This window comes from Cajanus cajan, chromosome 5 (genome assembly GCF_000230855.2).
Source record: "Cajanus cajan strain Asha chromosome 5, NIPB_CcT2T_4, whole genome shotgun sequence".
Classification (NCBI taxonomy): Eukaryota; Viridiplantae; Streptophyta; class Magnoliopsida; order Fabales; family Fabaceae; genus Cajanus; species Cajanus cajan.
In genome coordinates this window covers 64,410,312-64,430,335 of record NC_138521.1, presented here as the reverse complement: position 1 = coordinate 64,430,335, position 20,024 = coordinate 64,410,312, and the positions used below count along the sequence as shown (strand labels likewise).

Here is a 20,024-nt window from a genome sequence, read left to right as displayed (position 1 = left end):
TCAAAGATAAGTGATCAGTTTATCTAAGCATTAAGAATGAAATACAAATCACTAACAAAGGGTAACAGATCATATATATATATGAATCAAAGAGAAATACATAGGAGTTTGATGACTACATCAATCCCAAACTTAGAGATTAGCTCTCCATATTACAAGAAATCACCAAGTTACAAGTTGAGAGGTAGAAGAAGAAGATCCTTTGAAGATTCGCGTTCCCACGAGCTTCAGAGTACTCTGTTTTTTTTCTTCCTCTCGTGTCAGTCTACCTTTCTCTCTCTTTCTTTCCTTATATATGAAAACAGAGTAAGCAAGAGAGATATGAATCCGCTCAGCGCCTCGAAACGGCTGAGCGGATTGAGAGTTCTTCACCATGAAGAAACCTGAATTCTTCACCATGAAGGAACCTAGGCGCTGAGCGCCTTTTATTCGCTGAGCGGATAGGAGGCAGAGAGCACCTTCACATTTCTGGATGAAATCCGCTGAGCGGATTGGAAATGGCTGAGCGGATTGGAGGCAGAGAGCATTCCTTTTCTTCCAGGGACCAATTCGCTGAGCGGATATGATCCGCTGAGCGCCTTCATTGTGGAAACTCTCTGTTCTTATTCCGCTGAGCGCCTCAGAATGGCTGAGCCATTCTTCTCCAGGTTTCAAATCCTACAAAATAAGCACAAAATTAGATCAAAGGCTTCCTATTCTATGTGCTAACATTGATCAAGAGTATCTATTTGATTCCATGCCTATATAAATCAAAATAACATTAATAACAACACAAAAACTATTAGATAAGTGTCTCAAATGAATGTTAAATCAAGCTAATTAGACACTTATCAATGTAATGGGATGTTTTTTAACAAATTATCCATTGTTATGAGGTAATAGACTTTTTTTTCTTTTATGATGAAAATATATAATTCTATAGCATCAAACCGACTCATTTAAAGATAAAATAGTATTTTTAAATGTATTTTTTTAAAAGTTAGATCTCATATTTTAATTCTAAAAATGTTTAACTCTTTAAAGGAATGGTTTAAGATCAAGTTTGGTAATAAGGAAAAATACTTTTTTGAGGAGCCATAGGCTTGTAAGCAACCTTTGATTAATGTAGTCTTGTTAGTGGATATTTATGATGTGAAATTCAAAGTAAGTGATAATGACTAGAGTTTGACAAACTTGTTCACTAATCTTTCTGATGAATTACTTCAAACAAATTGAAAAATTTACTGAATCATGCTTCGTAATCTGTCAAACTTATGGGTATGAGGTCCCAACATCTTAAGCAAGTATACCATGCACATTGCACACGAGTGGTTGGTTGGAAGAGAAGTTGTTCTAGTGGTGTGGGATCTTAGACATGGATTTGTAGATTACACCTTTTGGCTAATTTGAAGTTTTTTTCACGGTAGATTTTTCACCTAACTCTTTTGGTTATAGATATCATAATTGGAAGGATTGTGAGAGTCAATTTTTCTTGCCCTAGGTGCTCCAACGAACAAGAAAACATTGTTCATTGTTTGTTTTCTTGTACCTATGATTACCTTTTGGTATAAATGTGAGTTCAATCAACTATTAATTTTGGATGGTCCAAATAGTAATATTCTTCTCTAGTTGAAAAAGCTCACAATCAACATGGGATTTGGATTTCTATCATCATTTGGTTTGTATGGCATGCTCATAGCTCACTTATTTTTGAATTCAAGGAGCAATCTAATATGAAGGTTTGTAGGAAAATTCATGCATTGAAGTCAAATATTGATCGAGTCTTTGGAGTGTAGCTACTTAGACTTGTGGTCCTGAAGTGGGTCACATAGGCACAAGTTTGCCATAAATAATCATGACAAATTAAAGTATGCAAATGATGGAATTGATGTGTAAAAGGGCACAAACTCAAATTTGATGAACTTACTTCTCACAAGTAATATGGTTAAGCATTACAAGTATTATAATAAGGTTGAGAACTTTTATTGGTTGGTAAATAAGTGAATGAATTTATACATGTTTGCATAAGTCTAAAAGGAAATTGATGACTAAAAGGATATGGGTTCAAATGTGTTGGAGAAAAAGATACATATTATAAAAGGCGGTTGAATAATGTGTATTAAAAAAAATCGCACTTTTGAAATGTAGTGAAGTAGTAAGGGTTTTGACAGACAAAACACTAGAAAGTAATAGATGAAGGAGCATAAATTTTTTATACTGGTTTATCTCAAACACAGAGACTATGTCCAATTTTCAATCTAACAAAATCGAGTTTCACTATCTTTTCAAGATACAAATATTATTTCAACAAGTCACTTAAAGCTCAACCTAAGTAGTCTTTGACTTGCCTTTTCAAGCAACTACCCAAATATTCTTTCAACAAGCCTCTCTAGGCTCAAACACCAAATATTATTTTGAACAAGTCTCTCCAGGCTCAACCCTTACAAATGAATTTGAAAAAAGTTACAAAGATAGCTTCGTCTCTTCTAATGTGATGTTATGAAACTTATGTACAAAATAGTTTACAAAGAACTATGTACAAGATTTATAATGAAAAACTTCTTTGTAGTACTTCAACCTTTTGTGACTCAGTGTGTTTCTCAATATGCACTTCTTAGTAAATGCTTTTCTATTTTATTTACAACATTTTTTCTCTATCTTGTGTCTATTTGTTGTTTGAAGGCTTGGTCCTTTTATAGTAGTTTCAGAGAAGATGATCATCACAACTTTGAGTTGAACTATTCAATTTTATTCTTTAGTTGTTTCGTATATCTTCTTTGTTAATCTTAAATATTACGTTGATGCATTTAATGCAAACATTAAATGACTTTTAGTAAGACGTGTATCTCTTATCTGATTTTGTAGACTACTTATCATCATTTCTTTCCAAAATGAGCATCAAAAAAGCAATCTCTACATAGAGTAGTTGGGGTCAAAGCAGAGCAGTCTTTTGCAGAGCCTTGTCCGTGATATTCAAGAGTTTGCCTTTTGCTTATTTTGAAAATTTTATCTTTAGACTTTGAGAGTTCCGAAGCTTCTTTATTGTTCAATCTGTTAAGGAACAACACATTAAATGAAATTTAATGTTAGACCATTTTGGAAGTATTCGATTTGATGTCTTAAGACAAACTGTATGTTTCATTTGATTTCCTTTTATCTTTTAAATGATATATATATTTTTCACATTACGTTTGACATGATATATCTTTGAAGAATGTTGATTTTACTTAAAGAAAATTTTTTATTTATCATTAAGGGATCGTCTATTATTTTAAAACAAGATTTTTGATTCAATAAAATGTTTGCTAATATGATTAGACATTACAAACATTATAACAAGATTGAGAACTTTTATTGGTGATTCAAACACAAGGCTACATAAGTTTACTTGTGACACTGATATACTAGACACGATAATATAGGCACACAAATCAATATTAGGTAGAATTGTATTATGAATACCTGATTAATGATAACTTATGGACTTATGGGAGAAAATTAAGAATAATAATAATTACAAAAGTGATAATCTCATTGTATATTGTTTAGGGGACAATGCAAAATAACTTAGTGAGAGTACTTGTCAATAACTATGAATAAAGAGTTGTTGAATAAATAAAGTTCAAATTTAAATATCATAAAAATAGAATGTAGTGCAGAATAATACAAACAAATTATCTTAAATAATCTTATTTATTTATATTATGCAGTTGACAAGATGATTTGATTGTTGATAATGTTAATTAATTGAAAAATGCATATGAATTTGAAGACAAACATTTATAGAAGTTTGGTTTTAAAAAATCAAATATGTAAGTTGTGTTTGTTTTAATAAAAAACAAAAAAAGAAGGAAAGTTGTAAAAAATTATTTATTCCAATCTTTGGTTCATTTAAAAGAAGATAGAAACAAAATATTTATATGCTTTCTTTTGTTGAAATAATAACTAAACAAAAGAATTTTGATTTGGAAAACTTAATTTAATAAATTACTGAAATTATGACCTAAATTGCAAAACCAATGAGATTGAGAAAAAAGACGGGAGAAGAAAATTTTGAAACAACTTAAATAATTATTTTGTATTTTCATTTTTTTTTGGGTTCATTAGATGTTCAATATATGATATGATAATATAATACTAAATTATGATATATATATATTTTTTTTAAATTTATTACAATTTTTAAATTATAATTTTAAGAAAAAAAGAAAAAATACTTATGATACAAAAAATATTTATGTACTTATTTTCATAAAATTACAAGAAAATATAATTTTTCTTAAATTATAATTATTATCATGTTTTCTAACCAACTATTATTTTAGCATAAGAATTGAAATTGCACTGTACTAACATGATATGATTATACATTAGAATGTCTTAAAGGTGCATCCAACAATTGATTACGTCAAGATAAATAAACGGTGTGTCAAATCCTATTATTTCTTAACTACTAAACAATTTTTTTATTTTTATTTTCTTTCACTTTCCTTCTTAAATCAAGATAGGGTGAACAAGTAAGATAGGTGATTTATATTTTATGGTGGTAAAATTTATAATCACCTTTAGATTTATTAATATAATATTTGTGGTTTAGATGAGATGCTTGCAACCTTATTAAGAAATTAATGAAAATTATAACTATTTTCTAGTATAAATGTATTTTACACGTTTGTCCCTTTTAGAAAGAAATGTCAGTCGTACCATGTTGAATACGATATCATGATGATATTAAAATGTTAGGGTTTAATAGCATTCGAATTATTCCTTTCCATTTCTTCAACAAGGATGCAACACATATTCATCTTTCTTGGGTATGATACTTTATTTTTGTGTTGGTGGCTGTAAATGTATCATCAACAACAGAATCCAATTTAAACATGTTGTTGAGGAAAAAAAGCAAATCTTGTATCGGTAGCGTGGGCCGTGGTCTGGCATCCGGCCCACACGCATTTAGGCTTGGATGCGTGTATAAGTAAGTACATAGATTTTGCAGAAAAAGCAGTGTATAGAAAGATGTAGGGAAGTATAATATCCATAAGAAGAGGGGGGAATGTGAAATTGTGGTAATTTGGTATACCTAATTTTGGGAAAAAGAAAAAAGAAAAAATATAAGATGGAGGAGCGAAGACAAGTGGTCTAAGAAGTAAGAAGGGTTTTTTGTGACCCCTCCGTTCTCACTAACGCACGCAGTTCTCTCTTCTCTTCTCACTCGGCAGAAGAGAGAGAAATATCGAATACCTAGCGTACTCCCAATCCAACCGTATTTATCCCTTCTCCTCTCCTTTTCTGCTCTCTCCTTCCTCCCTCCTCTTATCAATCGGACGGCCAAGATTGCATCGCGAGGTATGCAGCAAGGTGATCAAACGGTGTTGAGCTTGAGGCCCGGTGGTGGTAGAGGCGGCAGGCTCCTCGGTCCTCGATTTGACTCCTCATCCACGTCTTCTGCTTCCCCCGCTTTTGGCTCCTTTTCCGCTGATCTTCCTCACTTGCGTCCTCATGGCGCCGCTCCTTCTCCCTTCTCTATCAAGGTTTCAATCCCTTCTCTCTCGATCTGCCTTTCAGCCTCTTCAATTTCCCCTTTTCTCTTTTCTTTGCTCTATATTCATAATTTCATGCTCATTGCTCATTGCTCATGCTCTATTTCTTTCTTTTTTTTTAACCTTGATTTCTAATAACATATTATCTCTGTTTCTTTTTATATGTATATACTTTTTGGATCTCGTTTTCACTTGATGAATTCAATAGTACCAAGGCTCAACATGATTTTTTTTTCATTTTAAATTTGAGGTGAGGTATTGTTGTTCCGAAGATTGAATTTGGAATAATCCGTGGTTGGTGTTGATTGGCACTCAGGTTTTTTTTTGGTGTATGTTCTGTTTGTCCAATATGTGGATTTGAATGTGTGTGGATTTGATGATGTTGTTTTTCGGAATTTAAATACTTAACTAATTTGTTTGGCACCATCTTGGCGTGCTAAAACATGAAGAGAATCCTTTAGAAGAAGCAATTAATAGGAACTAAAACAAAGAAAGATATATCATTTGTTCGTTGTTATTGTGTGTGTGTGTGTTTTTTTTATACTGTATGTAAGGATTTAAGTTGAGGCCCATAAAAGAAAGGGAAAACTGAATTTGAATGTCCTAATTCTTGGCTGGACACTAAGTATGTGTACCTGCTGTAAATATGGACAAAAAGCAAATGCGTGGGCTTTAGGTGGGATTGACTAAATTTCAAGTTACCCATAAAGGTCCCACATACATTGAACTTAATTTGAGACCTATGGTGGATTTGGCAGCTTCTTTTTGGCATAAGATCTGATATCGTTTCCTTGGTGCAGTGGTCTGTATGTGTTTTTCTTAATGGGTCATTCATGGGAATTTGGCAGCGACTATTATTTCTTGGCACTGTTTTCCAACTTCTGGATCCAGTGCTTGAGAGGTCGTGATAAATCTTATACTTTTATGTTCGGAAAGCAATGCTTGCAAAGGCAATGAATGACTCTGTTGAGTGGTTATGTTTTTTTTGGTGGTGTTGTAAATTTGTTGACATAACCACAACCAATATATTTACAAATGAATTTGTTGGGGGTGAATATTTTTTTGTTCATGTGATGATCAGGTATATGTTTAGTTGTTTACTTATTATCAGGTTCCCTGTAGAGCAGAATGCATGTGTAATGTTTTATAATCACCATTATTCATGAAGGACATGGCTGAAAACAATTGATTGCTATTTTAACTGTTATGTTTTCCCATAGATTTTAGTTCCATTGAATTTTACCCTTTTGTTACCGCTGCATATGATCCTATCCCCTACCTCTGACTCATCTTGCACTTACTGAAGTTATCTTCTTGAATGGTGATGGTTTAACCGTGTACTACGTCAAGGGATTTGTATCTAAAAACTTCTGGTTTTGTAGGCTGGAGATTCACGGTTTGAGGGTCGTGAGCGTGTGCGATATACCAGGGAACAGCTCTTACAGCTTAGAGAGGTAATTTATATCTTATTGCTGCCTAAATGTTGTTAATTAATTTTACTTTTTCTGAAGGAGCTTTTTAATTCCATCTACTGCATACTTGTGATTCGTTGCCTATTAATATGGAAATTGTGACTAATCAACATTGTGTGATGTCTAGTTATTGGATTATCTTTCTAATTGCCTGTATATAGATTGCCTTGTGTGTATGTACTATTTTATGTCATACATTTACCTATATTACTTAAACGTAAACAGAGGCTGTCAAATTTTCTATGGAACTCTCTTGTTCATTAAAAGACAACCTATGTTATTCCCTAAGCCTCTGCATAAATGTTTAACATGTTTTTTGTTTTTTATTTTTAAATATCTTGTCTCTTTTCTTTAGGCAACTTCTTTTGAAACCATGTATTCCAGTGTTTTTGTGACTAACACTTCCTTTGACATCTAAGCCGTTATATTTCATCATTTGTCTTATTGTTGAACCTTTTTACTGTTAGGGTGTTGATATCCTTGACGACATTTTAAAGATCAAGCAAGATATTGAAGCTGAGCTTTTTGGTGAAGATCCAAGTTGGGGCCGCTCAGAAAACAACGTGAGTGATTTTGTTTCCTATTTCTGTTGTTAACTATGACCCTATTCCTCCTCCATCCTGTTGGTAATTTGATTGATCAAGTTTATTAGAGTTGATTAATTTTTTTCCGTTAACATACTAGTATTTTACAGGGACTCATCAATGATCAGTGAATGGAAAAAAGTATAATATTTGTATGAGATGCTGCTATTTTTATTACCAGTTAAATCATGAGTTTTATGAGTTTATTTGTGTTCATTTTCAAAATAATAAGTTCAATTATTCAAAATTTGTGTAATGATGTATATTCTATCTTCTGCAGCCTTCTCTTCAATTTCAAAATCGATATTCTGAGCCAGATAACCGTGACTGGCGTGGACGATCTGGACAACTTTCTGGTAATGCAGATGAGAGGACTTGGGATAATCTCAGAGAGAATAGGGAGTTTGGCAATACTAGTCAGATTAATCGTCAAGATCAACTGAATTCTCAGTTTGTAAGGGCACAAATCTCTTCTAACCAAGGGGTACTAGAAATGCATGATATCCATTTTTAGTTAATATTTTGTGTTTAAATTTTAGCCAGTGTCAGTTAAAAACTATTCACATTATCATTAAACAAGAAAGTGATACATCATTATGGTAACTAAGGTTTCCCTGAAGTAAAAGCTTTACGAGCTTATAAGTAGATGGCATTGAAAGATTCTCTCGTAGTGTACAATGGATAAATTGTTTTTTTGTATTATTTGTAATTCCTCTACCTCTATTAATTCAGGGCGGACCTACTCCAACACTAGTCAAGGCTGAGGTGCCATGGTCAGCTAGAAGGGGAAGTCTCTCTGAAAAGGATCGTGTCTTAAAGACAGTTAAGGGGTAATATATTTTTATTTTGTAGTACTTGTTAGTTGTTACTAGTTTAACGGGGATATTCTTTTGATTTTTACCTGTTGTAGCTTTCTGGATGGTTATGTATTCTGAGCTTTTAACATTTATTTGTATATCCTTAGATGGCTATAATTGAGAATTGCTAGCAACATACTATTTTCTACATGCCCTTTATTATTGGGTGAATTTTGTATGGATCCAACTAAATAGGAAGTGAGCCCAACTAAATAGGGAGTGAGCCCCATTTGATTTAAGTGCATCAATAAAGAGTGCATGGAAAAAGTATGTTGACAAGTAAATGTAACAAAGTTTGAATGAAGAACATTCTGTGGGATCATACCATGTTATGTTTAAAATGGATTTGTCTCCTCTAAATTGATGAAGTGTATAAAATGGGAAAATAAGAGTGTATTTACCGGTTGTGAATTAAAGTACTTCATAAATTTAATCCCTTTAAATCAATAGTGGATGCACCACCCTTTCTCACTTCCCAATTTACTCACTTTATGAGTTCAATCTGTGAAAAATAATGAAAAGTCAACATTTATGAGTTGTAACAAGATTTGTGTATTTATTTTTTTTTCTGTATGAACTATTTAACTTTGAACTATTTTTTTGAACATTATTTTTATTTCTTTCTTCACTCATGTTACTCTGTTAAGATTCTTCAAAATTACGTGGCTGATACTGATAGATCATGTGTTTTAACTATTTCAATGCAGAATACTGAATAAGTTGACTCCTGAGAAATTTGATCTCCTGAAGGGTCAGTTGATTGATGCTGGCATTACATCTGCTGACATATTGAAGGTTCATTTTAATTTCTATTAAAATTAATTTTCTGTTTGCATCCTGGTTCTTAATTGACTTAATTGGTAATGCAGGAAGTTATTTCACTAATATTTGATAAGGCAGTGCTGGAACCAACATTTTGCCCCATGTATGCTTTGCTGTGTTCTGATCTTAATGAAAAGCTGCCTCCATTCCCATCTGATGAGCCTGGTGGGAAAGAAATCACTTTTAAGCGAGTACTTTTGAATATCTGCCAGGAGGCTTTTGAAGGTGCAGATAAACTAAGGGAAGAATTGAGACAGATGACTGCTCCTGACCAGGAGATGGAGCGAAGGGACAAGGAAAGACTTCTGAAGATTCGAACCCTTGGAAACATCCGTTTAATTGGTGAGCTGTTGAAGCAAAAAATGGTTCCTGAAAAGATTGTTCATCACATTGTTCAGGTTCTATCAGGACTTGAGACTTGACTGTTATATAATTTCTTGTTGGTTTGAGAGTATGCACTTATATGCATGGTTGACTGATACTTGGAACAGGAGCTTTTAGGACCCCCTGACAGCAAGGTCTGTCCAGCTGAGGAAAATGTTGAAGCCATATGTCAATTTTTCAACACTATTGGTAAGCAGCTCGATGAAAGCCCAAAATCTCGACGTATAAATGATATGTACTTTAGCCGGTTGAAAGAATTGAGCACCAACCCCCAACTTGCACCACGGCTGCGGTTTATGGTTCGTGATATTCTAGAATTGCGCACTAATAACTGGATTCCTAGACGTGAAGAGGTAAATTTACATGATTTATTGTTTTGTAAATATGCTATGCCTCAACTGCTGTAGGTACCTCCTTACTTGTTTGTTAATCAAATGTTAATGTTTACTCATGTAGGTGAAAGCTAAAACCATCACTGAAATTCATTCAGAGGCAGAAAAGAATCTTGGATTGCGTCCAGGTGCCACTGCAAGTATCAGAAATCCCCGTGGTGTAGCTTCTGGGGTTCAAGGAAATGCCACTCCAGGTGGCTTCCCAATTGCCCGACCTGGTACAGGTGGTTTGATGCCTGGGATGCCAGGGACCAGGAGGATGCCTGGGATGCCTGGAATTGATAATGACAACTGGGAGGTGCCTAGGACAAGATCAATGCCAAGAGGGGACATGTCAGGCATGCAATCTGGAGGACGAGGCCAATCTCCTTTCCTTTCCAAGACATCAACTGTCAACTCGAAGTTACTACCTCAAGGTAGTGGTGGTCTTATAAGTGGGAGAAGCAGTGCCCTGGTGCATGGAGGCACTCCTTCTGCTCGTCCGGCAAACCTTGGTTTTAGTACTGAGCCTACACCTCAAATCCCGGAGAAAGCTGTTAAAGCTGTTCCTGCCATATCCACTGAGAAGCCACAAGCTCCTCCAGCTACAAAAGTGAATAGTGATGAACTTCAACGTAAAACTGTTTCTCTTTTGGAAGAATATTTCAGTGTTCGGCTTTTGGATGAGGCATTACAGTGTGTGGAGGAACTAAAATCTCCAGCTTATTACCCTGAGGTTGTCAGGGAAGCCATTTCCCTTGCACTAGATAAAAGTCCCCCATGCGTTGAATCTGTTGCCAATCTTCTTGAATATCTGTTCATTAAGAAGATTCTTTCAGCCAGAGACATAGAGACTGGGTGCATGTTATTTGCTTCTCTTCTGGATGATATCGGCATAGATTTACCTAAAGCACCAAATAATTTTGGTGAGATAATAGGGAAACTAGTATTGGCTGGGGGTTTGGATTTTAAGGTGGTGAGAGAAATCCTTAAGAAGGTGGATGATGACCGGTTCCAGAGAGCAATATTTTCCTCTGCGATGCAGGTAATTAGCTCTGCATCTGGGCAAGCTGTGTTGGACTCACAAGCATCTGATATTGAGGCCTGCCAGAGTCTGCTCAAGTGAATCAGATGACTTTTCATGAGAATAGTGATCTCTGTAACTGAACGTACATCTCTGCCTTGTTTCACTACTTTCGAATTGCCTTCCCTTTACGCTCGCACTTTTTAGAGCATTTTGTATTACAGTATGTTATAAAGTGGAGCTCCCAGTATCAGGTATTTTTCTCGAGTTGTATAATTTTTTTTTTGATGTCGTAGAGGTGTTTATTGAGGGAAAAGTCAAACCATAAAGCTAAGGATTTTGTTTTCGAGTTGGCTAATCATGTGCCAAAGAGAGTGGCCCATCCACCCGGGGGTCCAAATGTTTTTTGTACTTCATTAGTTTCATTTTTTCCCTTTATTTTCTTGACAGAGTAATTGTTAAACTGGTCAGTTCATAAATATCATTGTCGTTACTTTCACAAGTTCGTTTCCTTAAGCTTTAGATTTTTTCTATGTGTGGGTGCATGTTTAATACTCCCTCCTCCTCTAGATAAGAGGAACGTCTTAAGTCCCAACAATCTCGGAGGGAGATTATTAATTTTAAATTTTGAAATATTAAAACCCATGTCATAGATAGTATATGTAGTGTTTGTAAATTTTATTTCGAATGGTTTTATTATTGTAAAATTGATTTTAATTAAAATTGTGGAATGAAGTGATTTATACTCCATTTATTTAGTTCAAAAAGATAGGTTTATAGTAAAATCCAGTACAGAACTTTATAAAGCAAAAGTTATATTTTCTTCCATCTGTTAAAGAATATTAGAAGAATTGAGATGAGCTTTCTTTATTCATGTTTGAGAATCTATTAAGTGTGTTAAAATGAATTGATTTTGTTTGAATAGTAAGTTGAAATCATTTTTGAAATGTAGAAGTAAATATATTTTGGAATTTGACCTCGAGTGTTTTAACAGAAAATTTAGATGACTTGTTTATGCTTTCTATGAACTAACATGGCACACTTTTGGGTTTTGAGACTGGTATGAGTTGCGATGTACGCAGCGTGGTAGTTTTGAGTGTTATTCAAAGGGACGCTTGTTTGTTAGACCAAAACTCCAAACATAGCATAACATGTTCAAAACTTGGGTGAGCTCGTGTTGCTTGCATGTGCCTTGTAAAATGTGGGCAAACACTCGCACAGAGAAAGGAAGAGAGAGAGAAAGAGAAGCACATCACGTTATGAACCAAGATGTCGGGCTAGGGTGGGAGATTCCATCATGTGTCTAACAGGGTTGGAACCAAATTATTAGTGGTGAGATTATTTTGTCCTGTCTTTCCTAACATGGCCTTACTTTCTTTACTCTCGTTGTCACAACTTCTGTTGTTACCACATTAGAGTAGATAAGAACCCTACGACACCTAGAATTGGGTTTTGGGTATAAGGATTGAAACACACAAGCCTCGTGTTTAATCCAAGCTAAATGGGATACGATCCTAAAATTCTAAGCCCATTTATGATGCGGGTTTTTTGCTCCAGATTGTTAAGATCAGGCGATGCTATTGACCATTCCTCCATTATTGACACCTTATAACAAATTTAATTTTTTTCATATGTTGTCACTTGTGATTTCGGGGTGCCTACAATGGGTATGAACGAGTTTCAATGGTTGTTTGGGTTAAAAAAGGAAGCCATGGAGAATGTGATTTGGCCGACGAGATGTTTGGGTTGAGGAAGGAGATGTTTACGATGGGATGGTGTTGCTCATTAATTGGGTAGTCGTGAAGAATCAAGCTCAATTTGGGGAAGAGAAGGAAACAAAAGAAGAAGAAAAATCTGAGTTGCTAATTTTAAATTATCAAATATAAATGTCCAAAGTAACTTTCTCACATCGAGAGAGAGACATGTTTAAACCTCTCACCGTAGCCAATGCCACTATTAGTTTAAAACAACATATTTTTGAGCGATCTTGAATATTAGGATGAAAGCTATTCAATAGCCTAAAATTCTAATAATAATAAAAAAATTAATTCCAAAAGATATAGTCTAAAATTATGTTCTAGCACATGAAATGATGAAATGGTTCATAAAGAGGTCAATGCAACTATCAAAATTGATCTAAAAATAGCTAAAGTTTGAATAAGCCTAAAATCAAAATAATTTCTTACTGGATTAACTTTTGTTTTGGGCGTAATTTTGAAAACCATTTCAATTTAATTCAAATCATACTTTTATTCACGAAGTTATCATACTATTCGTGTTTATATAAGCAGAGACAATTATAAAAAATTACTAATTTAGTTTTTTATAGGCTATTATCTGAATTTCATCTTATTATTATTATTATTATTATTATTATATTTTACATATTTATTAATTTACTTTTAATTTTTATTTCTTATTATTTATATTATATAGTTTTTTATATTAAATAATTTTTTTAATAAAGATTATATATAACAAACAAAATATAAAATAAAAACTAACAAGTCTAATTCTATAAAAATGAAATAATTTGTAACACACATTCTTAAATTTATATAGGAACATGTGTTTATACTTTTAAGAAAATTAAATTAATGTACCTAATTGTTTGTACTTTATAATTTAAACCATATTGTCTATGAAAAATTAAAATATTTGGACCATAACTAGTAATTTATACAAAATTATATATTTGATATTTGATATAACTTGTATAATCCATAAAAAATGTAAAAACTACATAACCATTCAATTCTAACAGTGCAAAATTGACATAATAATTATATTAAAAATGAAACCTCAGTTTATCTTTTATATTCAAATTTGAAAATATTTACATAAAAGATTAATCTAAAGAAATCATGAACATCCCTTTCACCAGCGTTTTTGATTTCGATAAAAGATGGGCCAACATTAAATCCTATTTAATAACGATAAAAATAAAAAGAGAGAAATAGAGAAATAATAATAAATATAGTAAAAGAGATAAATTTTTTTATATAAATATTATAAATGATATGATGTAATATATATATAAAAAAAATGAAGTACGTGTTAAACTAGAAAAACAGAAGAGGTCATCAAATATTATTTTGTATATGATCACTCCTCATAGGTTTCGCGCCTTTTTTGTTTTTCATTTGGAGCGTTGAAGAAAATGGGAGAGAACGAAGATGCGAGAAGGAGCGATGAATCGCTGAAGCTTGCGGTAGCGATATCGCTTCTAAGATCAAAGGTTATGAAGCACGCAAAGGAATCCAGTGCGCTATCTCCTTCGCAATCTGACGCTCTTCTCCGATGGAAGCGAAAGGTACGAAAAACGCTTCCATCCTTTTCTTCTCAATCTGATTCCGATGCCTTCTACTATTCGTCATTCGTCATTCGTCATTCGTCATTTCACGATCGGATTCTCAGGCTAAGGAAAGAAAACAAGAGATCTTGAGGCTCAGAGAAGACCTCAAGGACTCTCAAGGTAGCTTTGACCTCCATCCTCTGCCTCATAGACTCGCGTTCACGCAGTGTCGAATTCATTATGACTTACGAGTTTCTGATGTAGATGCTCCGCACTACGATCTCTTCCCAGAGAGTGCGGCTTGCAAGTGTTATTTCTTCGACAATTTCGGAGAATTAAGCGCTAAGCATCATGGAACTGCCTCTGAGAGCAGATTCAACGATGTCCTTCGACGCAGATTTCTAAGACAAGGTTTAATCATCGTCGTCGTTATCTTTTTCTTTGTTACGGCACCGTTCACTTTAATTGACGTTGAAATTTTGCTTTCTGTAGTGCGATTTAAGGAAAGGAGGAGAAGAGTAGGTTCTTCTTCTTCAAGTCAGCAACGGCTTTCTTTAGGTACTTATTATCAACAGCATTTTTAGTTATGAGTGTGATTGACTGAGGTGGTAATGGATTTGGATAAACTTCTCCCTAAGTATTTAAAGAGGAAAATATAGGAAGGAAAAATAAAATATATTTCTCTATAAACTAAAATTCGCTATTGTATAAACTAATTTTTAGAAGTTCTATTATATAACTTCTGTTAAAAATTATAAATAAGTTTATACTTAAACTAATTTTAACTTATAAAAAAACTTAGTTCATTTTTTCTTTTATTTTTTTTTCTTTCATAAGTATTTGTAAATAAATTTATCCAAACATATTTATAACTATGTATTTTATAATTTGTAATTATAATGGTGGTTTTCTCAATTAGATTAAGATGAGGTTTTAGCATGCCGTGTTTGGCTACTTTTGGGAATTTTTATGCGAAGCGAATGCAATTGTGATAAATTTGTTTTCTAATTTTAAACCAAAACCGCAGGTTTAATTGAGGAGGATGAAACAGAGCAGCTTAGGGCCTCTGTTGATTTTCTTGTGGAGCTCTGTGGCTCTGTATCACCTGTCAGGATGCTTCCATACTTATTACCATTTATTGGCCAAAAAGATCCATTTAACATTTAAATAATGTAGTTCCTAGTAGAGTTCATACAGATCCTAGTGTTATTTAATAGAATGTAAACAATTAATTCTTTTTGACATGCTGTGTTGATGTATTTTTTGGGTCATGTGGCGTATTCAATGTATTTTGCAGGTGGATGATTCCAAGTTTGCAAATCTGGCGCATCAAGCTGTAGACTTTATATTGGGTATTATGCTCTTTTCATTAATTGAAGAGCTTTTCCAACCTTTTTTGTTCTTCTAATTAAATAATTCAAAAAATCACATCTATTTATTTGAAACCTTAGCATATCAAGCTGTTGAGTTTATATTCGGTATACTGCTTTTTGTCACAAATTGAAGAACTTTTGCAACTTCTTTTGGTTTCAATTAAGAAATTGAAATCGTATATAATCTGCGGAACTAGAAATTTGGGCGTTAGCAATCAATTATTCTTAATTAACGAAGACTTTAATTCATGCATATGTTCAACCTGCTTGTGAGTTGTGACGAGTAACACCTAGTACTTTAAGATCTGGTAACTCATGCGTTGCAGTGTTGATTGGGGATTTCATCAATCATCTGAAGAAAATCCCTATTATCTTGAGTTCCTGAACTGGATTTCATCAATCTGCTAAAGAAAAACCCTATAAAGCAAGACCTAGGATCCACCCGGTAGGTCCGGTGGAGGGGATTTCCAGATGTTGGGGGATGGGAAAAGGGAAATTGGGATGGAAAGCAGTTATGGGGATTAAACCGCGCTCACGTTGCATGTCTATTGTGGCAGCTCCTATTGGTTGAGCTGCGTAGCATAGGTCAGCTGCTTAATGAATTTTGGTTATAAGATCATTCTAACTACTTCATAGTAATTTTTATTGTAAACATGCAAGCCCATGGTCAGTCCCCCACTCTTCCATTAAAGCTTCTGATGAGCTGTAAGGTTATTACTGGTCCCTACTTCCCATTCCTCGCATCAAGTGGTAATTTTAATTTGATCTATGAATGATTTACGTCAATCTTACTTCTTGAGCTATACTAAGTTTAACATTGATTTTTATGGTATCATTATGGATCACCATTATATGATTACACATTTACCGCACAATCTTTTATTTCTTATCCACACTGAAGATTATTTTGTACGTCTTTTTTGAAGTTACATTGAAGAATCTTTTATCTATGGGAAGGAACCTGGAACTTGTTGAAGGAATTATCAACAGCCTTGTTACACGTTTGATTAGGCAGATGTGTTCACCCTTGTCAGAAAATGGTATGCTTAGTTTGAGATTGATTATGGCAATAAATTATAAATGTGGTTTACTTTGAAGTTTAATGTGTAAAGACTAAACCGTAAATGAGTGTAAAATTGTCGCATTTGTGACCTTTTTTCTGTAGCTTTACCCTTCACCATTTTATAATCGTTTATTTCTCAATCGTTCTTTTTATTGACTTATGGACTTCTTGTTGCCGTTCCCTTTTCAAATTCGTATCTTCAAGGGTCTCAACACACTGGCACCAATGCTCAATTTTGTATTCAGCATTTGATCCGTAAACTTGGAAGTGAGCCTTATATTGGTCAGCGGGCAATACTTTCAGTTTGTCAAAGAATTTTGGTGCTATCAGAACGTTTACTTTTCTCTGATCCTTTTGATGATGGCTTTCCTGACATGCATGAATGTATGTTCATAATGTAAGTTTTTTTTAAATGCACATTAGTATAATCTCCAGTTTCGGAAATGATAATGAATGACTCAATACAGGTTTTGTCGAAAGGAATATTGTTTTTGAAGACATTATTTATCTAACTTTTATTTGTGGATGTCAGGATCCAGCTTATAGAGTTCTTGGTGGTGGATTACTTATTAGAGTGGTCAAAAGCTGAAGATTTTGACAACAGTATGCTTCGTTCTTTCTACAGATGTTTACTAATCTACAATATACTTCCTGAACTTAAATAATTTGCTGACATATTGACTCCTTATTTCTATGATCCAAAACAAATAAGTGTGCCACATCTAGCATTTTTGTTTATCAAACTATTGTATTACGTTTTTACTGTATATTCTTGTTCAATTTCTGTCTTACCTATCAAATATTTTTGCTAACTGACTGGTAACAATGACATTACAGTGCTTCTTGAAGATTGGGTAACATCAATTATGCAGGCAAGAAAGGCATTGGAACTTCTGGAAAGCAGAAATGGACTATATGCGCTGTATATGGACCGAGTCACGGGTGAATTGGCAAAACAACTTGGCGGTGTCTCATCGTTTCTGAAGCTTAAACCGGATATTATTAATTGCCTCTTTCGCTAAACATGATTGGCATTTAGCCCGTTCGATGAAACACTAATGGTTAGTGCTTGTTTGAATTATAATTTGCACATATCAAAAAATGGTTTTGAGCGTAAATTTTTACTTTCGTCTATAAAAAAATTCAGGACGGATCAACATCATTTTAGTTGGAGTGATGAAAAAGCAGAGCGTTGTTAAATAGCAAGTTGAAAAATACTCTTAAAAAAAAAAGTTACATGTGAAATGAAGGACATCAACAATGAGAGGTGGAACCATTTTAATTGGATTGACTAACGAGAAAATGTTAATTAATTTTAAAATGTAGTACTTTTTTGAAAAATGACATAAAATCAACAGTAACACAAGTTCTAACTTTTTAATTTAAATTTTCTCAACATGTTTCCATGTTCTACAAGAAATACTCTTTAGTAATGAACTAAAAATAGTACCTTAACTTATTAATTACTTATGTGATTAGGTATAAGATATTTTTGGATTAACGAGACTCATGCATTATGGTACATAATAATAATAATTTATAATTGAATGATAATGTAAATTATTTTCTATCTTAGAATAAAAACGCATACAACCACAGAGCATTAAACCTTTGTTTTTTTTTTTTAATTTTTTTTTAATTTTTTTATCAAATAGATTAGAGGAAATAGTTCATGTCTCTAATTTTAGTTTTTAGAAATAATTATGAAAACAATTTTTTATTTTTATAAATAGTCTAGAAAATAATAAAATTTTTGAAATAAAAAAATAAAATAAAAAAGATGCAATATTTTGTAAAAACAAATGGGTTGGTATATGAGTTATTTATTTATTTATTATTATTATAAACTATCCAAATATAAAATATGACATTATTTTATTTCATTTTACTTCCTTTTAATCGATCCAAATATTACCTGATTTGAATATGATCTCAACCTATAAGTAAAACAAGAAAAATATATAGACATAAATACTCGAATTTTTTTACATAAATAATATTTTTTTTTTAAATTACAAAAGTAATATCTGTGTAACTTTATTTTCAATTTTTTTTTGTGTTTAGGGAAATCGAATTCTGAGTTGTTTTTAATTTTTTTTTGCGTTTGTGGCCCAGTTTGGGCGAAGCTGGGAAGTGAAACGGGCCGTTCCGGAAGCAAAACGACCCGTTCTGCTTAAACAAATAGAGTGTTATTTTTAAAATTGGAACGGTCCGTTCTGCACCCGTTCTAATTTAAAAAATAACACTCTATGCGTTTAAGCAGAACGGGTCGTTCTGCTTCCAGAACGGGCCGTTCCACTTCCCAGATTCGCCCAAACTGGGCCACAAATACAATTTTTTTTTTTAAAAATCTCAGAATTTGATTCCCGTGATTGGTTCTAGTTGAGTAAATAAAGTTGCACAGATGTTACTTTTGTAATTTTTTAAAAAAAAAATATTATTTATGTAAAAAATTCTAAATACTCATGTTCCGGCCAAGGGATGGACTAGGGTTTCTGCCTAGGTCAAGCCTCAAAGTCAGAGCATTCAAAAGTGTAATCTGTCGTCCTAGCCCTAGGGTTTTGGGTTTTATACTTTTGTGTTATGGGCTTCGTGGGCCCCGCGATTATCGGGATCCCCCTTAACCGTTCTTATCTCGAGGCCCTGGGGGTGAGTGGTGGTTAGTCAAGTCGGGATTTTACCGACAAGGCCGCTACAAGGAGACCTGTCGGGAAAACGGCGAATGCCCTCGTGGGTGCATGTAATTGGGTTAGAGCCGAGTTGATGCACGCTGTGACGGTCCAGACGGGTATTAGGCGAGTGGGGGGTCTAATCGGAATTTTGCCGGGAAGGTACACTTGCCTTCCAGCCCTGAGCCGATAAGGCGAGAGGGCTTGTGGCCTGGAAGACCAGTTGGATATTAGTCTAGTGGGGGGTCTAATCGGAATTTTACCGAGAAGGTACACTTGCCTTCCAGCCCTGAGCCGATAAGGCGAGAAGGCTTGTGGCCTGGAAGACCAGTCGGATATTAGATGAGTGGGGGGTCTAATCGGAATTTTACCGGGCAGGTACACTTGCCTTCCAGCCCTGAGCCGATAAGGCGAGAGGGCTTGTGGCCTGGAAGACCAGTCGGATATTAGACGAGTGGGGGGTCTAATCGGAATTTTACCGGGAAGGCGAATTTTAAATGTAAGGCGGATTTTAAATGGGTGGTTAATGAGCGGGATAAGTTGCTGGAAGGGCGTCGCGTCTTCGAGGATGAGAAGCAAGCTTTGGCAGCC

The 20,024-nt window shown here is 33.9% G+C and overlaps 2 protein-coding genes and 1 non-coding gene across 4 annotated transcripts; all 3 read left to right on the top strand.

Moving 5' to 3' along the window:
* Positions 1 to 5,010: 5,010 nt before the first annotated feature.
* Positions 5,011 to 11,535, top strand: EIFISO4G1 (MIF4G domain-containing protein / MA3 domain-containing protein). 2 transcript variants are annotated; one of them, XM_020375689.3, is made up of 9 exons: positions 5,011 to 5,510; positions 6,902 to 6,973; positions 7,459 to 7,554; positions 7,856 to 8,029; positions 8,308 to 8,405; positions 9,140 to 9,227; positions 9,302 to 9,652; positions 9,746 to 9,991; positions 10,095 to 11,535. In XM_020375689.3, exons 1-9 carry the CDS (start codon positions 5,328 to 5,330, stop codon positions 11,133 to 11,135), a joined length of 2,349 nt encoding a protein of 782 aa, XP_020231278.1. In that variant the 5' UTR covers positions 5,011 to 5,327; the 3' UTR covers positions 11,136 to 11,535. The 2 variants fall into 2 exon arrangements, with proteins under 2 accessions (XP_020231278.1, XP_020231277.1); XM_020375688.3 differs by having other exon boundaries at positions 7,856 to 8,059.
* On the top strand, positions 6,140 to 6,244 carry LOC114916714 (small nucleolar RNA snoR103). The gene has a single exon (XR_003805315.1). It is a non-coding gene; the product is annotated as a small nucleolar RNA snoR103 (small nucleolar RNA).
* A 144-nt stretch (positions 11,536 to 11,679) lies between the features above and the next one.
* On the top strand, positions 11,680 to 18,886 carry MPS1 (multipolar spindle 1). Its single transcript, XM_020375687.3, has 10 exons — positions 11,680 to 14,346; positions 14,451 to 14,508; positions 14,593 to 14,739; positions 14,821 to 14,886; positions 15,356 to 15,435; positions 15,626 to 15,680; positions 16,628 to 16,741; positions 16,969 to 17,161; positions 17,297 to 17,367; positions 17,602 to 18,886. Exons 1-10 carry the CDS (start codon positions 14,194 to 14,196, stop codon positions 17,784 to 17,786), a joined length of 1,122 nt encoding a protein of 373 aa, XP_020231276.1. The 5' UTR covers positions 11,680 to 14,193; the 3' UTR covers positions 17,787 to 18,886.
* Positions 18,887 to 20,024: the final 1,138 nt, after the last annotated feature.